This window comes from Panulirus ornatus, chromosome 36 (genome assembly GCF_036320965.1).
Source record: "Panulirus ornatus isolate Po-2019 chromosome 36, ASM3632096v1, whole genome shotgun sequence".
NCBI lineage: Eukaryota > Metazoa > Arthropoda > Malacostraca > Decapoda > Palinuridae > Panulirus > Panulirus ornatus.
The window spans coordinates 9,416,447-9,437,408 of NC_092259.1; the positions used below are offsets into that span (position 1 = coordinate 9,416,447).

A 20,962-nucleotide genomic window follows, 5' to 3' on the forward strand; every position below is an offset into this window, starting at 1 on the left:
TTCCATGGTTTACCCCAGACGCTTCACATGCCTTGATTCAATCCACTGACAGCACGTCAACCCCGGTATACCACATCGCTCCAATTCACTATATTCCTTGCCCTCCTTTCACCCTCCTGCATGTTCAGGCCCCGATCACACAAAATCTTTTTCACTCCATCTTTCCACCTCCAATTTGGTCTCCCTCTTCTCCTCGTTCCCTCCTCCTCCGACACATATATCCTCTTGGTCAATCTTTCCTCACTCATTCTCTCCATGTGACCAAACCATTTCAAAACACCCTCTTCTGCTCTCTCAACCATGCTCTTTTTATTTCCACACATCTCCCTTACGTTACTCACTCGATCAAACCACCTCACACCAGACATTGTCCTCAAACATCTCATTTCCAGCACATCCATCCTCCTGCGCACAACTCTATCCATAGCCCACGCCTCGCGACCATACAACATTGTTGGAACCACTATTCCTTCAAACATACCCATTTTTGCTTTCCGAGATAATGTTCTCGACTTCCACACATTCTTCAAGGCCCCCAGAATTTTCGCCCCCTCCCCCACCCTATGATCCACTTCCACTTCCATGTTTCCGTCCGCTGCCAGATCCACTCCCAGATATCTAAAACACTTCACTTCCTCCAGTTTTTCTCCATTCAAACTCACCTCCCAATTGACTTGACCCTCAACCCTACTGTACCTAATAACCTTGCTCTTATTCACATTTACTCTTAACTTTCTTCTTTCACACACTTTACCAAACTCAGTCACCAGCTTCTGCAGTTTCTCACCTGAATCAGCCACCAGCGCTGTATCATCAGCGAACAACAACTGACTCACTTCCCAAGCTCTCTCATCCCCAACAGACTTCATACTTGCCCCTCTTTCCAAAACTCTTGCATTTACCTACCTAACAACCCCATCCATAAACAAATTAAACAACCATGGAGACATCACACACCCCTGCCGCAAACCTACATTCACTGAGAACCAATCACTTTCCTCTCTTCCTACACGTACACATGCCTTACATCCTCAATAAAAACTTTTCACTGCTTCTAACAACTTGCCTCCCACACCATATATTCTTAATACCTTCCACAGAGCATCTCTATCAACTCTATCATATGCCTTCTCCAGATCCATAAATGCTACATACAAATCCATTTGCTTTTCTAAGTATTTCTCACATACATTCTTCAAAGCAAACACCTGATCCACACATCCTCTACCACTTCTCAAACCACACTGCTCTTCCCCAATCTGATGCTCTGTACATGCCTTCACCCTCTCAATCAATACCCTCCCATATAATTTGCCAGGAATACTCAACAAACTTATACCTCTGTAATTTGAGCACTCACTCTTATCCCCTTTGCCTTTGTACAATGGCACTATGCACGCATTCTGCCAATCCTCAGGCACCTCACCATGAGTCATACATACATTCAATAACCTTACCAACCAGTCAACAATACAGTCACCCCCTTTTTTAATAAATTCCACTGCAATACCATCCAAACCTGCCCCCTTGCCGGCTTTCATCTTCCGCAAAGCTTTTACTACCTCTTCTCTGTTTACCAAATCATTTTCCCTAACCCTCGCACTTTGCACACCACCTCGACCAAAACACCCTATATCTGCCACTCTATCATCAAACACATTCAACAAACCTTCAAAATACTCACTCCACCTCCTTCTCACATCACCACTACTTGTTATCACCTCCCCATTTGCACCCTTCACTATATATATATATATATATATATCTTTATTTCTTTCATACTATTCGCCATTTCCCGCATGAGCGAGGAAGCGTTAAGAACAGAGGACTGGGCCTCTGAGGAAACATCCTCATCCAGCCCCCTTCTCTGTTCCTTCCTTTGGGGAAAAAAGAAAAAAAAAAAAAAAAAAAAAGGCAGAAGGGAGGATTTCCAGCCCCCCGCTCCCTTCCCTTTTAGTCGCCTTCTACGACACGCAGGGAATACGTTGGAAGTATTCTTTCGCCATTTCCCACATCAGCATCAAAACATACATTGTAAAATTCTGTGCAGTATGATTCTCTTGTTAAATCCAACATGAATTTTAGCATTCATGACTGATTCTAAAAGAAATGATGAGTAACTCAGCCATGCATTAAGCTATCTGACAGTACCTAGAAAAGAAAGGGAACCAATGGTAAGAAATATACATAAATTACAGTTGTGGTTGGTCTATCTTATTTGAAATTGTTTCCAACATTGCAAAAAGTCAAAAAGAGCGGCAATCTACTGTCCACTACACACAAGGTTAAATCCTATTCTGAATAACAGCCTCTACCAAATACTAATATCAAATGCATTCCTGACTGTATACAAGTCTCTATCTTTATCTAATTGCTCTTGTAACCATATATTTTTCATTCTACATTGATTTATTAGTTCAGCGGGCAAAAACCGTAAATCATGTTGCTAAAGCATTCAAGTCAGGTAAATAAAGTTTTTCATAAATTTTTTTTTCTGAATGGTAGAAAATGAAATACATGCACCATAAAACTATCTAACTGATTTCCGTAACTTTTTTCTCAATCTATTATTACTTTGGGAAAACCTGAAAATTTTACCTTTGAGCTGGCAGTTTCTAAAGCTCCTGAAACCCCAGAAACAAGGAATCCAAGTGATGAAAGACCACTAATGCCATAGTCTACTACATTCTTTACATCTTCATTCCCATCATCATCACTACTTGCCATATCAGCCCTGATACTGTTCAAGCCTGAGGAAATGAAACTCAAAGATTAATCTCTCTATTCACATAAGGAACAAGCCATTTCCTCTACTCAAATAACAGAAACTCTTGCAGAAATTTTCCCCTGACATTTTAGTTACAAGCCATTCTTAAACCTATACATCTGAAATGTTAAGAGGAAAATCTGAATTCTGCAAGCTGGCTTAGCTGTCATATCAGAGGGAAAAATCAAACTCACACAGCAATAAAAACTTGTGAAATGAACAAGGACTACTGACATTATTGTACTGTGGCAGATGCAAAAGCAGGTACTGATGATATTAATATCATGCAGTCCTATGGCTGCACTCCACACAGGCCCAGGGAAATGATGACCTTTCACATGTTTATGGATGGGACTGTGAAGGAGGTGAATGTGTGTGTTGCAGAAAAAAGTAGGTCTGTAATCTGTCATGGGAGGTGATGCCTGCAAGGTGAGTCAGTTACTGTTTGTTGATGACAGAGCACTGGTGGCAGGTTTGAGTGACAAACTGCAGAAGCTGGTCTTTGAGTCTGGGGGAGTGAGTAAATGGAGAAAGTTTTGTGTACATGTGTTTAAAAGCAAGGTCATTATGTTTAGCAGTGGAGAGACAAGTTGGAGTATGATTTTCAACAGAATAAAACCTGAAGAAAGCAGGATGTTTTAGATACCTGACAATCAGCATTTCAACAAATGGGAGCTGAAGTGAGCCATGGTGTGGATGAAGGGGGATAAAGTCCTGGGTATTTCAAGAAGTGTATGTAAAGAGGGATCACTGTCTATGATACAGTAGTCCTGATAGTGTTTTATAGATGCAAGGCACGGGTCCTAGATGAAAAAAAAAAGAAAGTACAGAGGAGGATGGATATGTTCGAAATAAAATACTCATGGACAGGGTGGCGTGGGTGATCAAATAAGAAATGACAGGGTAAAAGAGATGTGGTAGTATGTACTATTAGTATAGAATGCAATAATGCCTACTTACCATCTATTTCAATCATCCACATATACTTACATACATCCCTCTCTTTAAACCAAGTATTACCCGTCAACAGACTCACAATACTCCTCAAGTTATTCATTCACACCTCTGGATATCCCATGACCTCCAATTATACCCTTAACTGCCTCACAGCATGCTTTGACATTCCAATCATCCATCATTAGTGCTTAATCCCTCAGGTCAAAAAATGTGATTACAGAAAGCAAACATGGTCAGAGAAGGTGAATGAAGAAATTTCCCTAGGTGTAAACAATGTTAAATCTAAAACCAGTTTACGTTCAACCATGACCACTACATCATTCAACAATGTTTGACTTACTGTCTCCTTTAGCAGGCTCCTGAATTTCTTCCACTGCTTTGTTTGTTACACATCTTTCTTCATGTTTCAACTTCTTTTCATGTTCTGCAATCTCCCTAGCCATTGTTTGAGGGTCTGGTACTCCTAAGCTGCCTTCAACTGTCTCCATTACAGTCTCAACACCACGGCCTACTTCCCGAGTGAAAGTGGAGGCAGCAGAGAAAAGTGTACTGCCCCAACCTCCCCAAGATCCTCCCCATCCTTCATCCCCTCTATCATCTTCTGAAGAAATCTAGTGACAAGTAAAAATGTTAGATGTCAAATCATGATTACTAAAGGACAAAAATTACATAAATACATAAGCATAAACTGATACAGAAAGCACTTACATGCAAACACACAATGATATAATGAAGGCACAATCAAGACTGCACAAATGGTAATGAACTCAACAAACCCTTCATAGTGACCAATAATTCTTATCAACCGTTAAAGAGAATTTGACAGAGGTAGGTAGTGGGAGGGGTGTGAAGATATAGTAATGTTTGTTATAAATATCCTGATAGATCCATCTCTGCTATTATAGAATTTGACATCATGTCATTTCACTTTGAATCAAGCTGTCAATCAATATGAGTTCAGATATTTTTGTTATTGGAACCTAAATTTTCACCAACTCCAAAAAATCTAATTAGATCCATTCATATGGTGAGTACTAAATCTAAAGTGTTTCCATATCACACTGAGCCATGCATCAGCTGATTTAAAAATGCACATTTCTATAGCATTTCAAAGACTTTGGTAATGGTGCAGTAAACATAAATTCACTTACATGTTTCCTCTCATTTTCCTGTGAATGAATTTGCTGCCATCTTTGTTGCTGATCCATCCAATGTTCATCTTTCAGTTTATCCTGCATTATTTCAGAAGCATCATTCTTCTCTTCTAGACCTGTCTTCTGCATCCCTAAGGTACTTTTGGAAAAACTTTTCTCTGTTTCACTTGAGTATTCTTTTGATGAGATGATACTATCAGAACTAATACCCTCCAAAGTTTTCTTCTCTATTTTTGAACCTAATCTTTTTGCCCCTAATCGTTCCCCAAGCCTTTCACGAGGCTTTTTCATACCTATCTTAGATTCACGGACTGGTTTGGAATTTGAATTGGTCAATGAATCCAGTTCTCTCAACCCTGACTTTTTTCCCTTTTCTTCCTCACCCCCTGATTCACCTTTGCTAGAACAACTCATTTTCTCCATTTCTTTGTCATTTTTTGTGTTTTCAACTTCTTCAATTTCTTTTTTTCCCTCTATTTTTGTAATTTCTTCAGTCTCTTTCATTTCCTGTAATTTCTCAACCTCTTCCTTTGTCTTTACATCATCACACTTTATCATCTTCCCTATATGATCACAGGTGTCCTTTCCATCTTTGGTTGTCTTTTGTTTGTGTTCATTCTCTTCTTGAAATACTGTTTCATTGTTGTGTTCATGTACATGGGAGATATCTCCAACCAAAAGCTCACTGTTTCTGCCTCTCTTCTTTACTCCTCTAAGAATCCCTTCCTCACTTTCCTCTTTGCAAATGCTCTGGTCAGCATATTCTACAATATCTTCTACAGAATTTGATAAGGCACATTCCTTTGACTTTTCTTTATCATTTGCAGTACATTTATCCTTGTCTAATGTATCACACTTCTGGGCATCTTCATCATGACTAGGTAACAAGTTTTCATTAGTTAAAATATGATTCTCAGTGTCTTCAATGCTCAAGCCACTTACTGCTTCATGTATTTCCTTATCATCATTAATTCCACTTACTGCTACATGTATTTCCTTATCATCATCAATTCTTTCCTTTCGATCTATCTCCTCCTCATAATGTTTTTCTTGTACCTGAGTTGCTGAGGAAGATTTACCAACATGATTTGCCTTATAATTACCTGTACAGTCTAAATGAATGGATGATCCCTTGTTGTTATGACTTTCACTAATATATGTCTCTTCCTCAAGAAAATTTGCAGTGTGAGGTAATGGTGATGATCTGTCTTTCTGTGATACTGTTGGTGCTTCTTTAATTGGTTGTGAGGATTCAAAATCTTCACAATCAGAGCCTTCATCGGCAGACTGGAATTCATCTTCACTCTCTGATGACATGATTCTGGAAATGAACATGGACAGATACTTTTAAACCTGGTACATACATACATACAGAGTGAAATGCAAATACAGTATGCATAAAATTAGATACTATGCAGCAAGACACTATACATTAACTTTACCATAATGAGGGTAATAAAAAAAAAACCTCCAAATTATGATTATTTGATACCTAAAAATACAGTGGCCAGTGAAAAGGATCAGATTCTTTAACATTCATTCTCAATCAAAGGTAGGTAGCTAGAACAATTTGTCCTTCATCAATGACCTTTCTTTACGAGTATACCATACCTGTCTACCTTTTCATGCCAAAGTTTCTGCCAGAGAAAGAAAGTATCATCAAGGACAGGCCTAAAATGAAACATAAATGAGTGGAAAAAAGGAGAAAATACTTTTTATAAACATTATATGTCAAGCTGTCAATGGATTGAACCAGGGCATGTGAAGCGTCTGGGGTAAACCATGGAAAGTTCTGTGGGGCCTGGATGTGGAAAGGGAGCTGTGGTTTCAGTGCATTATTACATGACAGCTAGAGACTGAGTGCGAACGAATGTGGCCTTTGTTGTTTTTTTCCTAGCGCTACCTCGTACACACGAGGGGGGAAGGGGTTGTTATTTCACGTGTGGCGGGGTGGCAAAGGGAATGAATAAAGTCAGACAGTATGAATTATGTACATGTGTATATATGTACATGTCTGTATGTGTATATATATGTATACGTTGAGATGTATATGTAAGTATATGTGTGTGTGTGGACGTGTATGTATATACATGTGTATTTGGGTGGGTTGGGCCATTTCTTTCATCTGTTTCCTTGCACTACCTTGCTAATGCGGGAGACAGCAACAAAGCAAAATAAATAAAATAAATATATATGTCAAGCCAATGGGATGACAGTTGCTAGGGTGTTAAGATATGCTGTACTAGCACACATTTCCAGGGTGAAGAATAAGTTTTACTTTTTAGGCAAATTAAAAACAAATGTGCTTGCACGAGCAAAAGTTCTGAGGCACCCTCATTATCTCTAAAGAAACAAAAATTCTTTGAACTGCATGCAAATAAATAAAAGAATGCTAAGGTTATTCAAGGTGAAGTTACTACAGGCATGAAAACAAAACAGTTTTTCAAAATTAAGAGAAACATCACTATGATAAGAAAAACAAAGGAAAACCAGAATAACAGAAATTCTTAAAGTTTACTTTGACAAAAGAAATATCTAACGGTAGAATAAGAGAGGTTATCACACCTCTTTAGAATAAAGGAATGCTTTGCCTCATGATTACTTTTGTGCCTAGTACTGACTTCAAGCAAAGATGAAATCTGAATCAGAGTTTCAGGAAGGAGTATTTTTCAGATCTGATATACCAGTCCTTTACCCAAATGGCCTTAGAACAAGAGAAGCAGAACAATGGATTCGGTAAATTCTCACAGAAAGAGTGACTAAATATCTCCATGTCAGGTACATATTACTTCTGCTATAAACTCAGCAGAAACATAACCATCACATGAGAAGCAGCAATAAGCTACCCAAGGAAACTGAAAATATGAACGAAAAATCCTAAGTTATTCCAACCATCACTATCAAAGTACCATAACTAGCATTTAATGGGGTAATTTGAAAGAGGTATAGTTAGTAAATATGATTATAAGAATGACTGGATGACCTTACTGGGGATCAAATTATGTATCTAGAGTGCAACGAATTAGCAGTGAGAAACAAATCCAGAATATTAGAAGAGGGCTCATTAAGTCCACAGCACGAGCAAGATGAGAAGATAAGAATTTGCTCTGGATATAATAAAGTATGGAAAATACAATGACTTAAAAACAGGGAGGCTTTCAACTACACCCTGTGGTACTGATATTAAAGTTCTCAAATTTGTACCATCAGGAACAAACCCAGTCCATGTTTAACTCTTAAGGGTGCCCTTCACAAACTCCTACCCGTAAGCAGCCATACCTTGTAGTCCCTAGCATCAGACTGTGTCAAACCTTTCACTGCTCCATGCATCACATGATATTCTATTCAGCTGATGTTTGCTTCCATCAATTACCCATAAAAGTGACTGGTATCCTCCTGTCACAACTTGATAAAAGAGCACACATCTCAGTCACACTGACTATTCAGCAAGCTTGTACATAATCTGAATGTGATGGCATGAGTAAGCCCTCACTCCATTAATTAGTTTCCGAATATAAAAAAACAATCACTGTGGTACTATTGTTGATATCTTTGGTGAAAAGTAAGTTAATGTTCATTCACTTAAGTAATAAAGTTCTGCGTAAATACACACAAAAAATGTAAGTAAATAATATCTATCAGTAGACAGAATGAATAATCATGTAAATAATATGTGTGGCATATATACTATGAAATCACACCGTAAGAAAAAACAGTGAACAAGACTGAGTAGAGAAAGAATGAAACCACATCTTTGCTATCCCTTAATCTTTACTTCACTTCCATATATACACCTTAACCCTTCAATATTCTCTCCCTTACCTCTCCTTCCATATCATGATGACATATCATAAAAGACATTAAAAACCTACCATAATCTCACCTAATAACGTACCTAACCTAGATCCTGAAAATGTCGAGTTAAATCAAAGGGTAATAGTAAAAAATCAAGTAAACAGTCTGTATGACATATTTCCACAACAAACGGCCTAAATACTAGTCGAAGAATTCTCAGTATGTACATACCACTTCCTTATACATTGCGTCATACAACTTCCATCTGTTATACATCAAGCTAGGCCTAAAGCCATGACATGGGCAATGTCGCCCGTCTACCTTATCCGTCATATAATTTACCTATTTTCCTATGATTTATTTTTTCATTTTCATTATTCAACACATTATAACCTACACTTTACAATATCATAATGTTACACATCCAGTTTCACTACGTGAAATACTTTCACTTACACCTGTCAACTTCTGGGGATCAACAACACCCTTTCTATTCCCAACACTTACATGTAAACAGCAACACGTCACTGGGGACGACGGTGTAGTAACAGCTTTTTAGAATTCATAGGACTTACAATACCACCATATTCATATACATTTTCCTGCTACCCTAACAGGTTAAAGTGCATGATCAACACATGACTCTGGCAAACAATAAAGGAAATCCACACTTCCCTTCCAGCCCTTTGCTAACATTTGGAGCCACTTTTAACCCCCGAAAAAATCCCTTCACAAAAACAACTCATGAAACATTATATATATAAATATATATATATATATATATATATATATATATATATATATATATATATATATATATATATATATAATCAGCTGCAAACCTGCTATACCTCTTTATAAAGTAATGAAAAGCATACTCAAAATTCATCACGTCCTAACTTCCCCACCCTCCTGCGTCTCAGTAACTCTCATAAACAATACTCTGGCCCTGAGAACATTTCAGTTCCATATAAACCAGTTCTTCCCATTAGTACTCCGGGCACTTCCAGAAATTTTCAAATAAGTCTGATAACAGGACAGACATCCAGAAATCCGCCAACATAACATCCACCTTTAAACCCTCCTCCCCACGCCGCATATCCCTGCTATCTGATGATGATAACTCAAAGTCCTGAAAAACTGATCCATAACAGATTCAGCCAAAACAGCACTCACTCACCCACACATATCTTAGCCAAAATAGCCCTCAATGATCCACACAAATCATAGCCAAAATTGCCCTCTACATGGCTTCAACCAGCCACAACCATCCTTCCGGACAGTACTAATTGCTACAGACGTCAACCAAATATTTGAAGCCGGTTTTCAACATATTCTGAAACATATACTTGACATAACACCCCACCCAAGAAAAAGTTAACTATCTTCTCAGTTGGCCACCGCTTCGTCCACTAGGCACTAACAAAGGTCATAAGGTGTAATGTGTTTTACATACGGAGAGCGTGGGGCATCCTAGTAGAAAGTGTTCGGTATCTTCAATACGCGTTGTGGGCATGGAGGGTCCTGGGATGTATTGAATGGGTGTCTTTCGCAACGCAGGGATGTGATGTCCATGGTGTACACAGTAATGTGTGAATCGTGTTTGTCTGGATAGTGTATGTTCAGACGGATCCATGTCTGGACAGGCGGTGCTTAAGATCAAGTTGGTACGGCGGTTCTATTGTGCTTGTCGGGTCATATCAGTGTATGTGTTTTGTCAGTGATGTATGCTGGTAATGGGGTGGGGAGGGAGGTAAGGGAATAGCGGTTGCTGAAGTGTGAGACAGTAGATTTTTCATTTCTACTTGAAGGTTGGTAGTTAGTTACGGAGTGGTTTGGGTAGGAGGGGTTTAGTGTTGCTGCAATACAAAATTGAGCATTCTGAGGCGGGACCATGTTGGGAGGAGCAGTGTTTCACTGTATGTGTTGATTATTTGTGGTTTGCTAAGCACCTAGTGATTGTTTTGTGTCATTTTCAGCTTTGTTATAAATGCTTTTGTAAAGGTGAGGCAGGGGTTTCCTGCAGTTGCAAGGCGACGCTACAATCAACAGCAGGGAAAGGATGGACTCCTTTGGAGTGGGAACTTTTACAAAAAAAAATTGTACTCCGATGATACCCATTGCCGTGGGTGGCTTTTTCAGTGGCAGCCTAACCAAAAGCAGGCAGACTCCAGTCATGACATGCATCATAGATATAGTATACATCTTTGATCGCCGTTTCCTGCGTGAGCCAGAGCGGTCCTAGTGAAGTGGTCCTACGTAACATGATTATATAGGATGGTGGCCCTTTTTTAAGAGTTTGTACGACATTTTATGAGAGGTCCTCTAAGTCTCTTAGGAGTGTGGTAGATTTTCAAATAGGGAAACCAAGGTACGTGATGTTGATATATCTCTTTATTCACCTCCAAACACGAACCTTAACACGTCTCAAGAGTCGCTGATCCCAGTGCTAATCAAGGCTGACACTATTACAGTACATCTTCCCTCTACACAAGGAATATCGATTGAAATACCGGTATTTCAGGGATACTACATGTTGAAAACCTGACAAAAGTCTTAGGTTACACAGCTCCTACGTCGTAAGTCATGTGAAAAATTCATGGAAAAAAAAAATGGTGCTTCAAAATTCATTTCCCTGATCTCCTTGCTGTTGTCTTAGTCCCACATCTCTCTCTCTCTCTCTCTCTCTCTCTCTCTCTCTCTCTCTCTCTCTCTCTCTCTCTCTCTCTCTCTCTCACACACACACACACACACGTCTCCTGGAGAACCACCGCGTCGAGAATCCACCCAATCTGGTACACTAGGGAATGTTACACTTGTTGGTGTCGACGTGGGTTGGATAGTCACACTGTAGGATGTTCTGGTTCCAGTAAAGCCCGTTCGGACACACCTCCACGTGAGGCGACCCACCGTAGCACCAGTAATACTGAAAGAAACAAACGCTCCGGTTCTGTTATCAATCCACAGTGCTAAATGTGGAGTTGTAATACACTATGTAATGAATCGGTTATACGAATAAGTTATATCTTTACATTATGATGACTTACATAGTCTATGTTAAGATGGCAGCCAACACAACAATCCTGCTATATTAGCTTTTAAATTGTTAATATTTATGTCAAGTTCAACGATGTCCCTTCAAGTATGAATAATGTTAATGAGTTTCTGGTTTGAGCATCAATATCGTGCACACACATACAAAGTATAAAGGTATAATAATCACACCAGGAACCAAACGATCTCCAAAAAATCATCAACTACACGACAACAGATTATAAAATCGTCCTTCAATAAAGGCACACAAGATATGCATGAATAACCATTAGAAGTAAAAAAGACAAAATTGCTAATACATAATGTCCAAGACGCCCTCCTCGATCAATCATAGAGTCCATCCAACCACAAGGTTGTCCCTAATATTTTGTATGAACCAAGTGTAAGATCACACAACACAAGCATGTCTGGCCAGCCAGGATAAGAATCACACGTTTGACACCCAAAATATAGCCATATTTCTATCACAAAAAAGTTATTATTGCATTAGTTTACTCGTTCATAGACCAAAGGTGAACCAGGTAAACTCTGTCCCAGATGAAAAAAAAAATCCTGTCCGTCTGTCATGGTTTACTTTATCCTCAATGGAAGAGGAGGATTACGTTGGTCTGAGGGAGACAAGTGAGGAGAGAAGGCTGCTGCTGACGACATTACCTTATCACAATCGTGATGTGGGTAGTAGGTGTTGTCCACTTCGCAGATCCACACATTGCAGTTGCTGGTGTCGACGCTGTCCTCCCAGTTGCACACCTCCAACACGGCGTCCCAGACGGTGCCAGGCCCGCACATCTCCAAGATGCCCTGGCCGCTCACGCACTCCCAATACTGCAACACCGACACCCTCACCTCCACACCTGTTGTTGCAGCTTACTTTCTCATGTTAGTGACCATTCCTAAACTGCTCTTTTTGAAAAGTTGGTAAAAAAAAAAATCATGCAAACACACACACACACATACATATAGCAACAGACATACACACAAACATTCATTTATCAATCATGTACACATTTACACACAGAGACACACATACGTACACGAAGACTGTGATAACTAACAAAAGAAGCAAGAACACAAGTCTAACCTTGTTACAGTCAGAGTGGGGGAAGGTGGTCCCATCAGGTAGGCCAAAGCAGTCAGGGCGAATGCTGGGGTGAAGCGTGGTGGTGAAGACTGGGCTAACAGTTGTGGTGGCGGGAGTGGCCGTTGTGGTATACTGCACAGGGGAGGTAGGGGAATCAGTGGTGAAACCAGTACCAGTAGAAACGACAGTGGTAGATGGTGTGGTGGTCGTAGCTTGTGGGTTGTTGGTGTAAGTCGTCGTTGATTCCACTGTAGGAGTTATGGCATTGCATTCCTGTAAAATGTAAATAGTTCCACTGTGATAAAGGTCCATTCCCTGGTATGAGGACAATATCCCTAAACGTAGACACCCCCAGGGAACCCTAACTCGAGTTACAAGTGGTCGGTTGGACGGACCTGACACTTGTCGTGCTTTGTCCCCATCAGATTCGGTGCCCATTCATCTACTAACCAAATACAGGACAAAGACGTGGCGTTAACTGTGTAAGACTAAACATATTTCAAGATGTCCGACACCCTGCTGGACCGCCATTATGAGGGAGAGCAATGCTGCTCCAGCCACAGTATCCACATAGATGTTGAATGTTACTCTTTGTAGCCACAGTGTCATGCCTTACCTTCCTTCCTCCCTGCCAAAGGACCCCATTTTATGGGGCTGCCGCAATGTAAAGTGAGCTATACACAACCACACAGTGGGACCACAGGTCAGGATGTGTGACGATGTGCGTCTTGTCTGTGCAGGATGTGTAATGATGTGCAAACGTCTGCCTTCGCAGGGCGCGTTGCAGACCAGCTGATGATGAGCGGGTGTTCTTTGTCATCAAGATGGAAGCTGCATCTTGATGACAAACCGATTCCTGATCTATCTTGAATCGATGTTTGGAAAGTCGGAAGGAATGGCGGCGTCCCAGACGTAGACAAGGAAGTGTGTGTCATGCATGTGAGGAAAGTGGAATGATGATGATGACGTCACTGTGTGTGTGCGTGAGAGAGAGAGAGAGAGAGAGAGAGAGAGAGAGAGAGAGAGAGAGAGAGAGAGAGAGAGAGAGAGAGAGAGAGAGAGAGAGAGAGAGAGAGGCATGTTACCACTCACCACAACGTCACTCCCTGGGGGTTTATGCAGAGCTCGCTTCATCCTTTTGATGAGGTAGAATGGCTCACTGTAACACTCTGACCTGAAGTCGTCCGTGTCAATCGTCCATACCATTATGCCGGCCAGACCCTCGTTCTTGGCTAGTCGTGCCTGCAGGAGGAGAGGGAGGAAAGAGTGGGAGTGGTGAGCAGGTCATCTCTCATCACAGAACCGACGACTACTCAAATGATGGAGGAGCTGCTATGTTTACTGTGGCCAAGCTATGAGTTCTTACACTGGTATTTTGATAGTCACTGACCCTAAAAAAGCATCCTCTTCAATACAAGTGTGAAATTCACTGAATAAAGAAAATAAACTTAAAATATAATCGTCTTTCTCCATGAAGCATCATATAATGAACATATTTCACATAGAAATTTGAGTTTCGAATACGTGTTATCGTAAAGTTGGAATGTAATTATGAGTAAAATAATGAGATATTGTAATGAAATTATACAGGTGAGGTTAAGCATCCTGAAGATGCAATAATCATATCCCATTTCTCCATTGAGTACAGATTACCAAACAGATTATAAGTCATGAAGATGGGGGTTAATGACCAACTAATGAAAAGACACATAATAGTTTAAGTTAATACTGTGACAACAATGAAAGACACACAGCTATGGTGTGTTCACAGACAATTGATATTTACATCCTCCGTATTTCAAGAAAGCTTACTGAGGAAAAAGAATGTCGTGCATATCACACTGGCTGCAACAACACAGCCAGTGAAATACCTCACTCGTCTGTGTTAACTTTACCAAGAATCACCACTTGTAGAGAGGGTGTCACCCCACATGTAGGAGGAATCGAGGGAATTTGATCTGGTCAGACACTCAACACACAGACACAAAGTTGGATGTCTTATGAACTGTTCCGACATGAACATGTGCACCAAACCATCAACCAGACTGTATTGCTTACCTACATACATACAAGAACAGATACGTAGATTCTCCAATGTTTTCCCATTTTCAGCTTCTACAGATTATAAATCAAAATATACAACCCTCCGGTAATGTGGGAAATGTATTCAAAACACACGTTATGAACAAGGTCCTTCTTGCACCGAGATTTACTTCATGAACGCTTGCTTTAAGTGCACAAACACTCGAACACGATTATACCAGATGAGTCACGCACCAGACGAGTCATGCACCAGAGGAGTCATGCACCAAAGGGTCATGAGAGCCGGGTCGGGACAAGTCATGACTCTCCTCAACAGCAAGAAAGAAATGCTAACTCTACAGAGACGCTGGATGAAGGGGTGATCCACCTACCTTCAGGTAGACAGAATTCTCGTCGTCATAGCCGCACCATATCCTGTCGCTCCTGCAGTAGAAGTAAGGCTCATGCAATGCTTGGTCATGCACCACAGTGCAGTCATCCCCACTGTACTGTAACCTTTCACAGATCTGCAAGAAAATGGGGTCTTCCGGTAAGATGGTTTCAGCATTTCCAACAACATACATACCGTTATCATGACGGGCCACTTTCGCACACGTTAAGACACACACGTCAAGAACCGAAGCTTTGAGGAAAGCCTTACTTCATTGGCGCCCAGCGTGCCCGGGATCTTGGTGTAAGGACCAGGAGGCCCCGGGGCATGGGCAGGGGCCAGGATGCCGTGGTCATCAATGTCGTCCAGGGTCCAACAGCGACCGTAGGTGGGGATCCCTAGCACCATCTTCTCCTTGGGCACGCCCAGGGACAGGTAGTAGTCCAAGGTGTAATGCTGATCAACACGAAGAGGAAATAAATATGAACACTTCGCTCTGTCTTTAACCTCAGTTCTACCAAACCACCATCGCAATATCGTAAATCTAAAACATGTTACCAGCAAAGTTTGGGTCTTGTATATAAGTCAGGACCTTGTCTGCTTGAGAAGTGAAGTTAATCTGTTTAGCAGCATAAGGAATAAGACAAGGCATGTAGCTAAGGTAGAGAAGTCAAAGGAAAAGATATAGAAAAAAAAAAAGACTACCACAGTGACAGATTAGCAGAGATGTCGAAGTGAAACTGGAGCAAGGGAAAACCACAAGTCTTTACAACAGAGAAAAGAAAATTCAGGCATGATGACAAGTGTCAAACTCTCTTCCATTAAACAACAATACCACCTCAACCTTCACACTGCTCTCCACCCTCAATATCTGAGTCTTTACTCTGTTCTCATCATCCACAGATGTTCCCTCACCTTTCCACTCGTATCATCCCACCCTGCTCAAAAACACTCACCACATTAAAGTAGACATTGTCACCCCAGTCGAGGTAGTAGCCACAGAGGGGAGCATTGTGGTGGGTGTAGTTTTGCCAGGCGCCGTGGTAATCATAGCCCATCACGTGGATGGTGTCAAGTGGTTCCACCAGCTTTGGCAGGTCGTATGCCTCATCCACCGTGAGCTTGTTGGGGGAGGTGGCCGCTGACAGCAAAAGCGGTGGGGAAAACTGGTCGAATGCAGCTCTTAATTCTTGAAAAAGGATTACAAAGTTTTCCTGCCGATGTAAATATGTTAAAAAGTTGGCTTCTATCGAATTAAAATGTGAAGATATGTCAATTATCTACGGCCTTTCTCATCAAGGTCAAGCATGAGAGTCGTATGAACAGTGTTGTTGCTTAACACATACTACTACCATCCTGCCTGAGCAAACTTTCATTGATGACCAGAAATTATTTACGTTCCCTTATTCTCAGAAATGCTGGTCTTACTTACCAGGATACACTGAAAATTTCTCCTTGTTTAGACTTTCACCTATCTCCCTTTCTCTAACCTCTTATCCACCCATGTTTTTATTACCATATTTCTTTATTTCCATTTTTCACTAACTAATAATTTCTTTTTCTTCAGTTCCTCCCTCTTCACCCAAGGCCTGGCCTCAGTTCATCCCCTTCCCCACCTAAAAAAAAAAAAAAAAAGGTCAAGTCCAGTGATGTGTACACTCTATATACTTCATCATTCTTTCAAGTTCAAACTAATCTTGACCCGGTCGTAACAGTTTCCTACCCCAACAGCAATACTCTAAGATCGACCCTACTCCACCGATCATGGTACCTCAAACTGGTGTGTGGGAGCAGGAGACTGATGCTGGCAGCACTCACCTTATCCACTGGTCTGCCTCCACGCTCCGTCGGGTACTCCCAGTCAACATCGAGCCCATCAAAACCATGATCAGTCAAGAGTTTGACGGAGCTGTCAATGAATGTCTTCCTTTTGGATGGATCCATTGTCATCTGCAGAACAAGAAGAGGGAGTAAAGTCGTATCAGAATTCCTGGTTAACTTTTCATTACTCTCTGATAAGACTCTTTTTACGTGTTACGTCAAGCTAACTTGGCCTATACTGCTTAGGAATTAGGCTAGATCATCTTTTGTATACACTGTTACATATGCCATTTTGTGGATGTCTGCTATTTGGTTTTACCTCACCGATAACATCACTGGTTTCACGAATGTTGTTTCGGTTTTATTTAGGAAGAGGGTTGGAATTCTGTTTGGCCCTGGAGGGCAAAGAGTGTGTATGGGAAAGAGTGAGTTGGATCAATATATGGTATACCAGGGGGTGACGTGTTGTTAGCGGGCTAAATCAAGGCATATGAAGAGGTCTAGATAAAAGTCCAATTGAGGGAAACAAAGATCTTGAAACAGAATCGAGTTACAGAGAAAAGTTACCAGATATGAATCTACCTCAACTGAAGGAAAGGAAAACGATGGGAGAGAACACAACTTTCCGGGGGTCTAAACTGATCTTAAGTTAAGAATGGGTTGTTCTTCAAAAACTGAGAAGACATGTGTCAACAAGTTGTCTTCCCAAAGATCTATTCAAGTTTTTTCCTTGATAGACTGAATAACTTAGTGTATCACTGAACTTAAACACAATTACTTTCTCTCTCCCTAATAAAAGGACAATATGTATTTGTGAATACCGAAGTACTGTCTGCCTTACCATGGAGAAATCCTCTGATCCCTCGTTCCAACCGCCCACAGCCAGGATAGCCTTCAAGGAAGGGTTCTGTTGCTTCAGGGCAACAAATCTATCAAAGGCGCAGTTGTTTCCGTTCTCATCTGGGCACAGTTCATTCCACGGGTCCACAACCTGCACCACATCAGGGAAAAAAAAAATAATCACGGTTAGGTTTGAACATCTGCCTTTGGGGGATAAGGCACAATGTAGGTGTGAACAAGCGTAGGAATCCCCCTCCCGTATTGTACAAAGACATATAGGAGGCCATATTACGTTAAAAGACTGGGAATTCTCCAACTTCAACCCACGTCTAGAACAGTATAAGTCACTGGCAAGAGTTGCACTATACCTCAATGGTCCAGGTTTGGTTATTGATGGCGGTGAAGCCGAAGATGTAGTGGGTGCAGAGGAAAGGGTCGATGTCGTCCACGTCGAACTTCCCGTTACCAGGCCGCCATACTGCCCACGACCCGTAGTAACACACTACCTTCTCTATATAGAGATGATAACACGCCATGTTAGTCGTACATCTTGTAGGGTTTAATGGCTATCAAGCCTCAACATCGATTATATAAAGAACAAAACCTGTGTGAATGGCGTGTCACAAGATATTTGAACATATATATATATATATATATATATATATATATATATATATATATATATATATATATATATATATATATATAAAATCATCGACATACACAAGGACTGAAGTGGCCTTCAGTACGATTTTGTTAGCTCCTACCAAAGTTCTATCTATTTATCGTCTTGTAAGAACACTGACAAGTTAACGAAGAAATGTATTTCTGATGAAGTTATGCATATACAGTAGTTACACAAATAATAATCAAAAGAGGACGAATATTTCTAAAATCAACATCGCTCGAAATAAAGTTGGCATAATAATAATAATAATAATATCTGATGTAGTGATTCTATAAATCAACATAAACTCACCAATCACAGTTAATGTAAATAATAAAGATGACATAAAAACTAATAATGACAATTCTGATTAATAAAGTCAACTGTCCGGTGTGTAAATGTTGACATGGAGACTGACTGACCTCCTGGGGCGTAAGCATAGGCGCTCAGCGGCGGGCTTGTCAGCCCAAGCGCCAGCAGCAGCCCCAGTGTCACAACACATCGCATGGCTGGCGATCGACGATTGGTGGCAGCTGCCCGCACGTGCAATATGTACCACCGCTCTGCATTTTATCTCTCTCTCGCTGCGCTCTGCATTTTATCTCTCCCTCGCTGCGCTCTGCATTTTATCTCTCCCTAGCTGCACTCTAGGTCACTTGGGAGGGTTTTATTATACATGAGGTGAGTCATGCACTGTTCGCTCTACGTGACTGGCTCTTCTCGTTTTAGTAACGGTTTAAGACTTTTTATATTTGTCTTTTCGTAAAAGGCTCCGGTCACTGACAAAATTTCATCTAGTCCTTATATGAATTAAACAAAAAAGACAAAGAGGAGAAACAACATAAGTGCTTTGGAGTAGATGGAGTCTTTCCATCTTTTAAAAGTGGTCAGGCTATAGGTGTTTGGAAGACGAGAACGTTAACAATTGCAAAGTTTAGCGGCGTGGGGAAACAGACGTGGCAACGGCTCATCCTCAAGTTACTGTACGTAACTAACCAAGCAGGGAAGTCCCACATGTGAATCCATACATTAAGTTGTTCTACTCATCTCATTAATTGTATCGTTACACTCCTTCCGATACAGCCTCAGTATATAATTAATCATATTGTCACTAACAATATCATCAGCAGTTACTACTGTATTCTTAGAATAATTATCGTTTACTGTAAAAACATTCTGCAACTAACATTTGCACAAATCTAGTGTCATACAACGATAAATTTCGTCTTTTTCTTACACGTACAATTTATGCAAAATTACGAGAAATTATATTCGAGTTTAATAACTTCGCACACCCGCTTCTCATCAGCTCTGCACGGGGTACTAATACAAGCGTATGTCTGGTCATGTGAAGTACATGGAAATAAATCTACATTTGAAAGATAATCTCCACACTTCTAGTAAAAGAATCAGAGATGAACCTCGTTTCCGCTTGCTGATGTTTGTTCACGTTTATATATAGCTTATGACAACGCTAAAGCATGAATCACAGTGATAAATTGATAAGTGCGTCTGCACTGCCAACTGTGACATCTGAATGGGGGAGGTGATGGTGAAAAAAACGCCCAGTTCCTTATCTCTAACTTCCCAGGTTTCAGTTTTCCAGCTATTCTATCTAGTTTTTTCGTATTCCTTCCACCCTGGGGAGGGTCACAGGCCTGAGGTCCCACTCCCCAGCCCGGCAGCAGGTGGTGGATGGGGTGAAAAGTTCCCGCCCAGGGGAAGCACTTCGTCGGGAGCTCCCCGCCACGTCTCAAACTCCACCACCCACGCCACCACCCACCGAACCGAAGCTCCGCATATTGTATATGATTAACCCATCTTACGTTATGAGGCTAGTTTAAACCGCATAGACCTGCAGCATAAATGGACTTTGGTCTTGTGTTTTGACATATGGACCCTGACCCCGTGTCAGCCATAACCCTGCTCGTACCTGCACCTTCCCTGGAGATAAGGTGAATGACTGACTGCTCCCTGGTTCTGTGTGGTGAAGATCTGGCTTTGTGGTGGCCACGTACCTATGTATGGTGGACATGCAACGATGGTAAATATGTATGTAGTCTACATAAAGATCAATGAATAGGTTAGCCCATATATTTGTATAAAAGGAATTATCTAATCACATATATAGTAAAGACGCAGGAATGCAGTATGTAGTTTGATCTAAAAAGTATTCAATGTATAGTATAGACTTGCAGCCTATATGGCTTCAAAATTTAGATATAATTACTCTATTTTCGGTATATAGACAAGACCTCCAACCAATTTGTACGTTCAGAATATTCTAATTTCTGAAAGAGTTTAAGATAATGATTGTGAGTCAGTTAAGTATTCCACTGACAAGCCTAGCCACTGTGCTTGTAAGGGGCTCTTATATGGCCAACGAAATTCTAATACAACTGCTTTATGAGTT

The 20,962-nt window shown here is 40.7% G+C and overlaps 2 protein-coding genes across 5 annotated transcripts in view; both read right to left on the reverse strand.

Annotated features, from left to right (window-relative positions):
* The window catches only part of LOC139760312 (uncharacterized), a 68,327-nt gene extending 57,415 nt beyond the window's left edge, over nt 1-10,912 (reverse strand). For 3 of the 4 annotated variants that reach the window (XM_071683302.1, XM_071683304.1, XM_071683305.1), the window contains exons 1-4: nt 9,130-10,912; nt 4,876-6,199; nt 4,065-4,335; nt 2,599-2,750 (exon numbers count right to left, since the gene is read on the reverse strand). In XM_071683302.1, the coding sequence (XP_071539403.1) occupies nt 2,599-2,750; nt 4,065-4,335; nt 4,876-6,195 (1,743 nt within the window). In that variant the 5' untranslated portion in view covers nt 6,196-6,199; nt 9,130-10,912. The remainder of the gene's footprint in view (nt 1-2,598; nt 2,751-4,064; nt 4,336-4,875; nt 6,200-9,129) is intronic. The other variant, XM_071683303.1, reaches the window with a different exon arrangement.
* Nucleotides 10,913-11,049: 137 nt separating this feature from the next.
* Nucleotides 11,050-19,188, reverse strand: LOC139760313 (chitinase-3-like protein 1). The gene is made up of 11 exons (XM_071683307.1): nt 18,972-19,188; nt 18,251-18,393; nt 17,884-18,033; nt 17,040-17,171; nt 16,178-16,435; nt 15,492-15,677; nt 15,223-15,357; nt 13,901-14,050; nt 12,809-13,081; nt 12,382-12,552; nt 11,050-11,599 (listed from the first exon to the last, which is right to left on the reverse strand). The coding sequence occupies exons 1-11, from the start codon at nt 19,054-19,056 to the stop codon at nt 11,474-11,476; spliced, it is 1,809 nt and encodes a 602-aa protein (XP_071539408.1). The 5' UTR covers nt 19,057-19,188; the 3' UTR covers nt 11,050-11,473.
* Nucleotides 19,189-20,962: the final 1,774 nt, after the last annotated feature.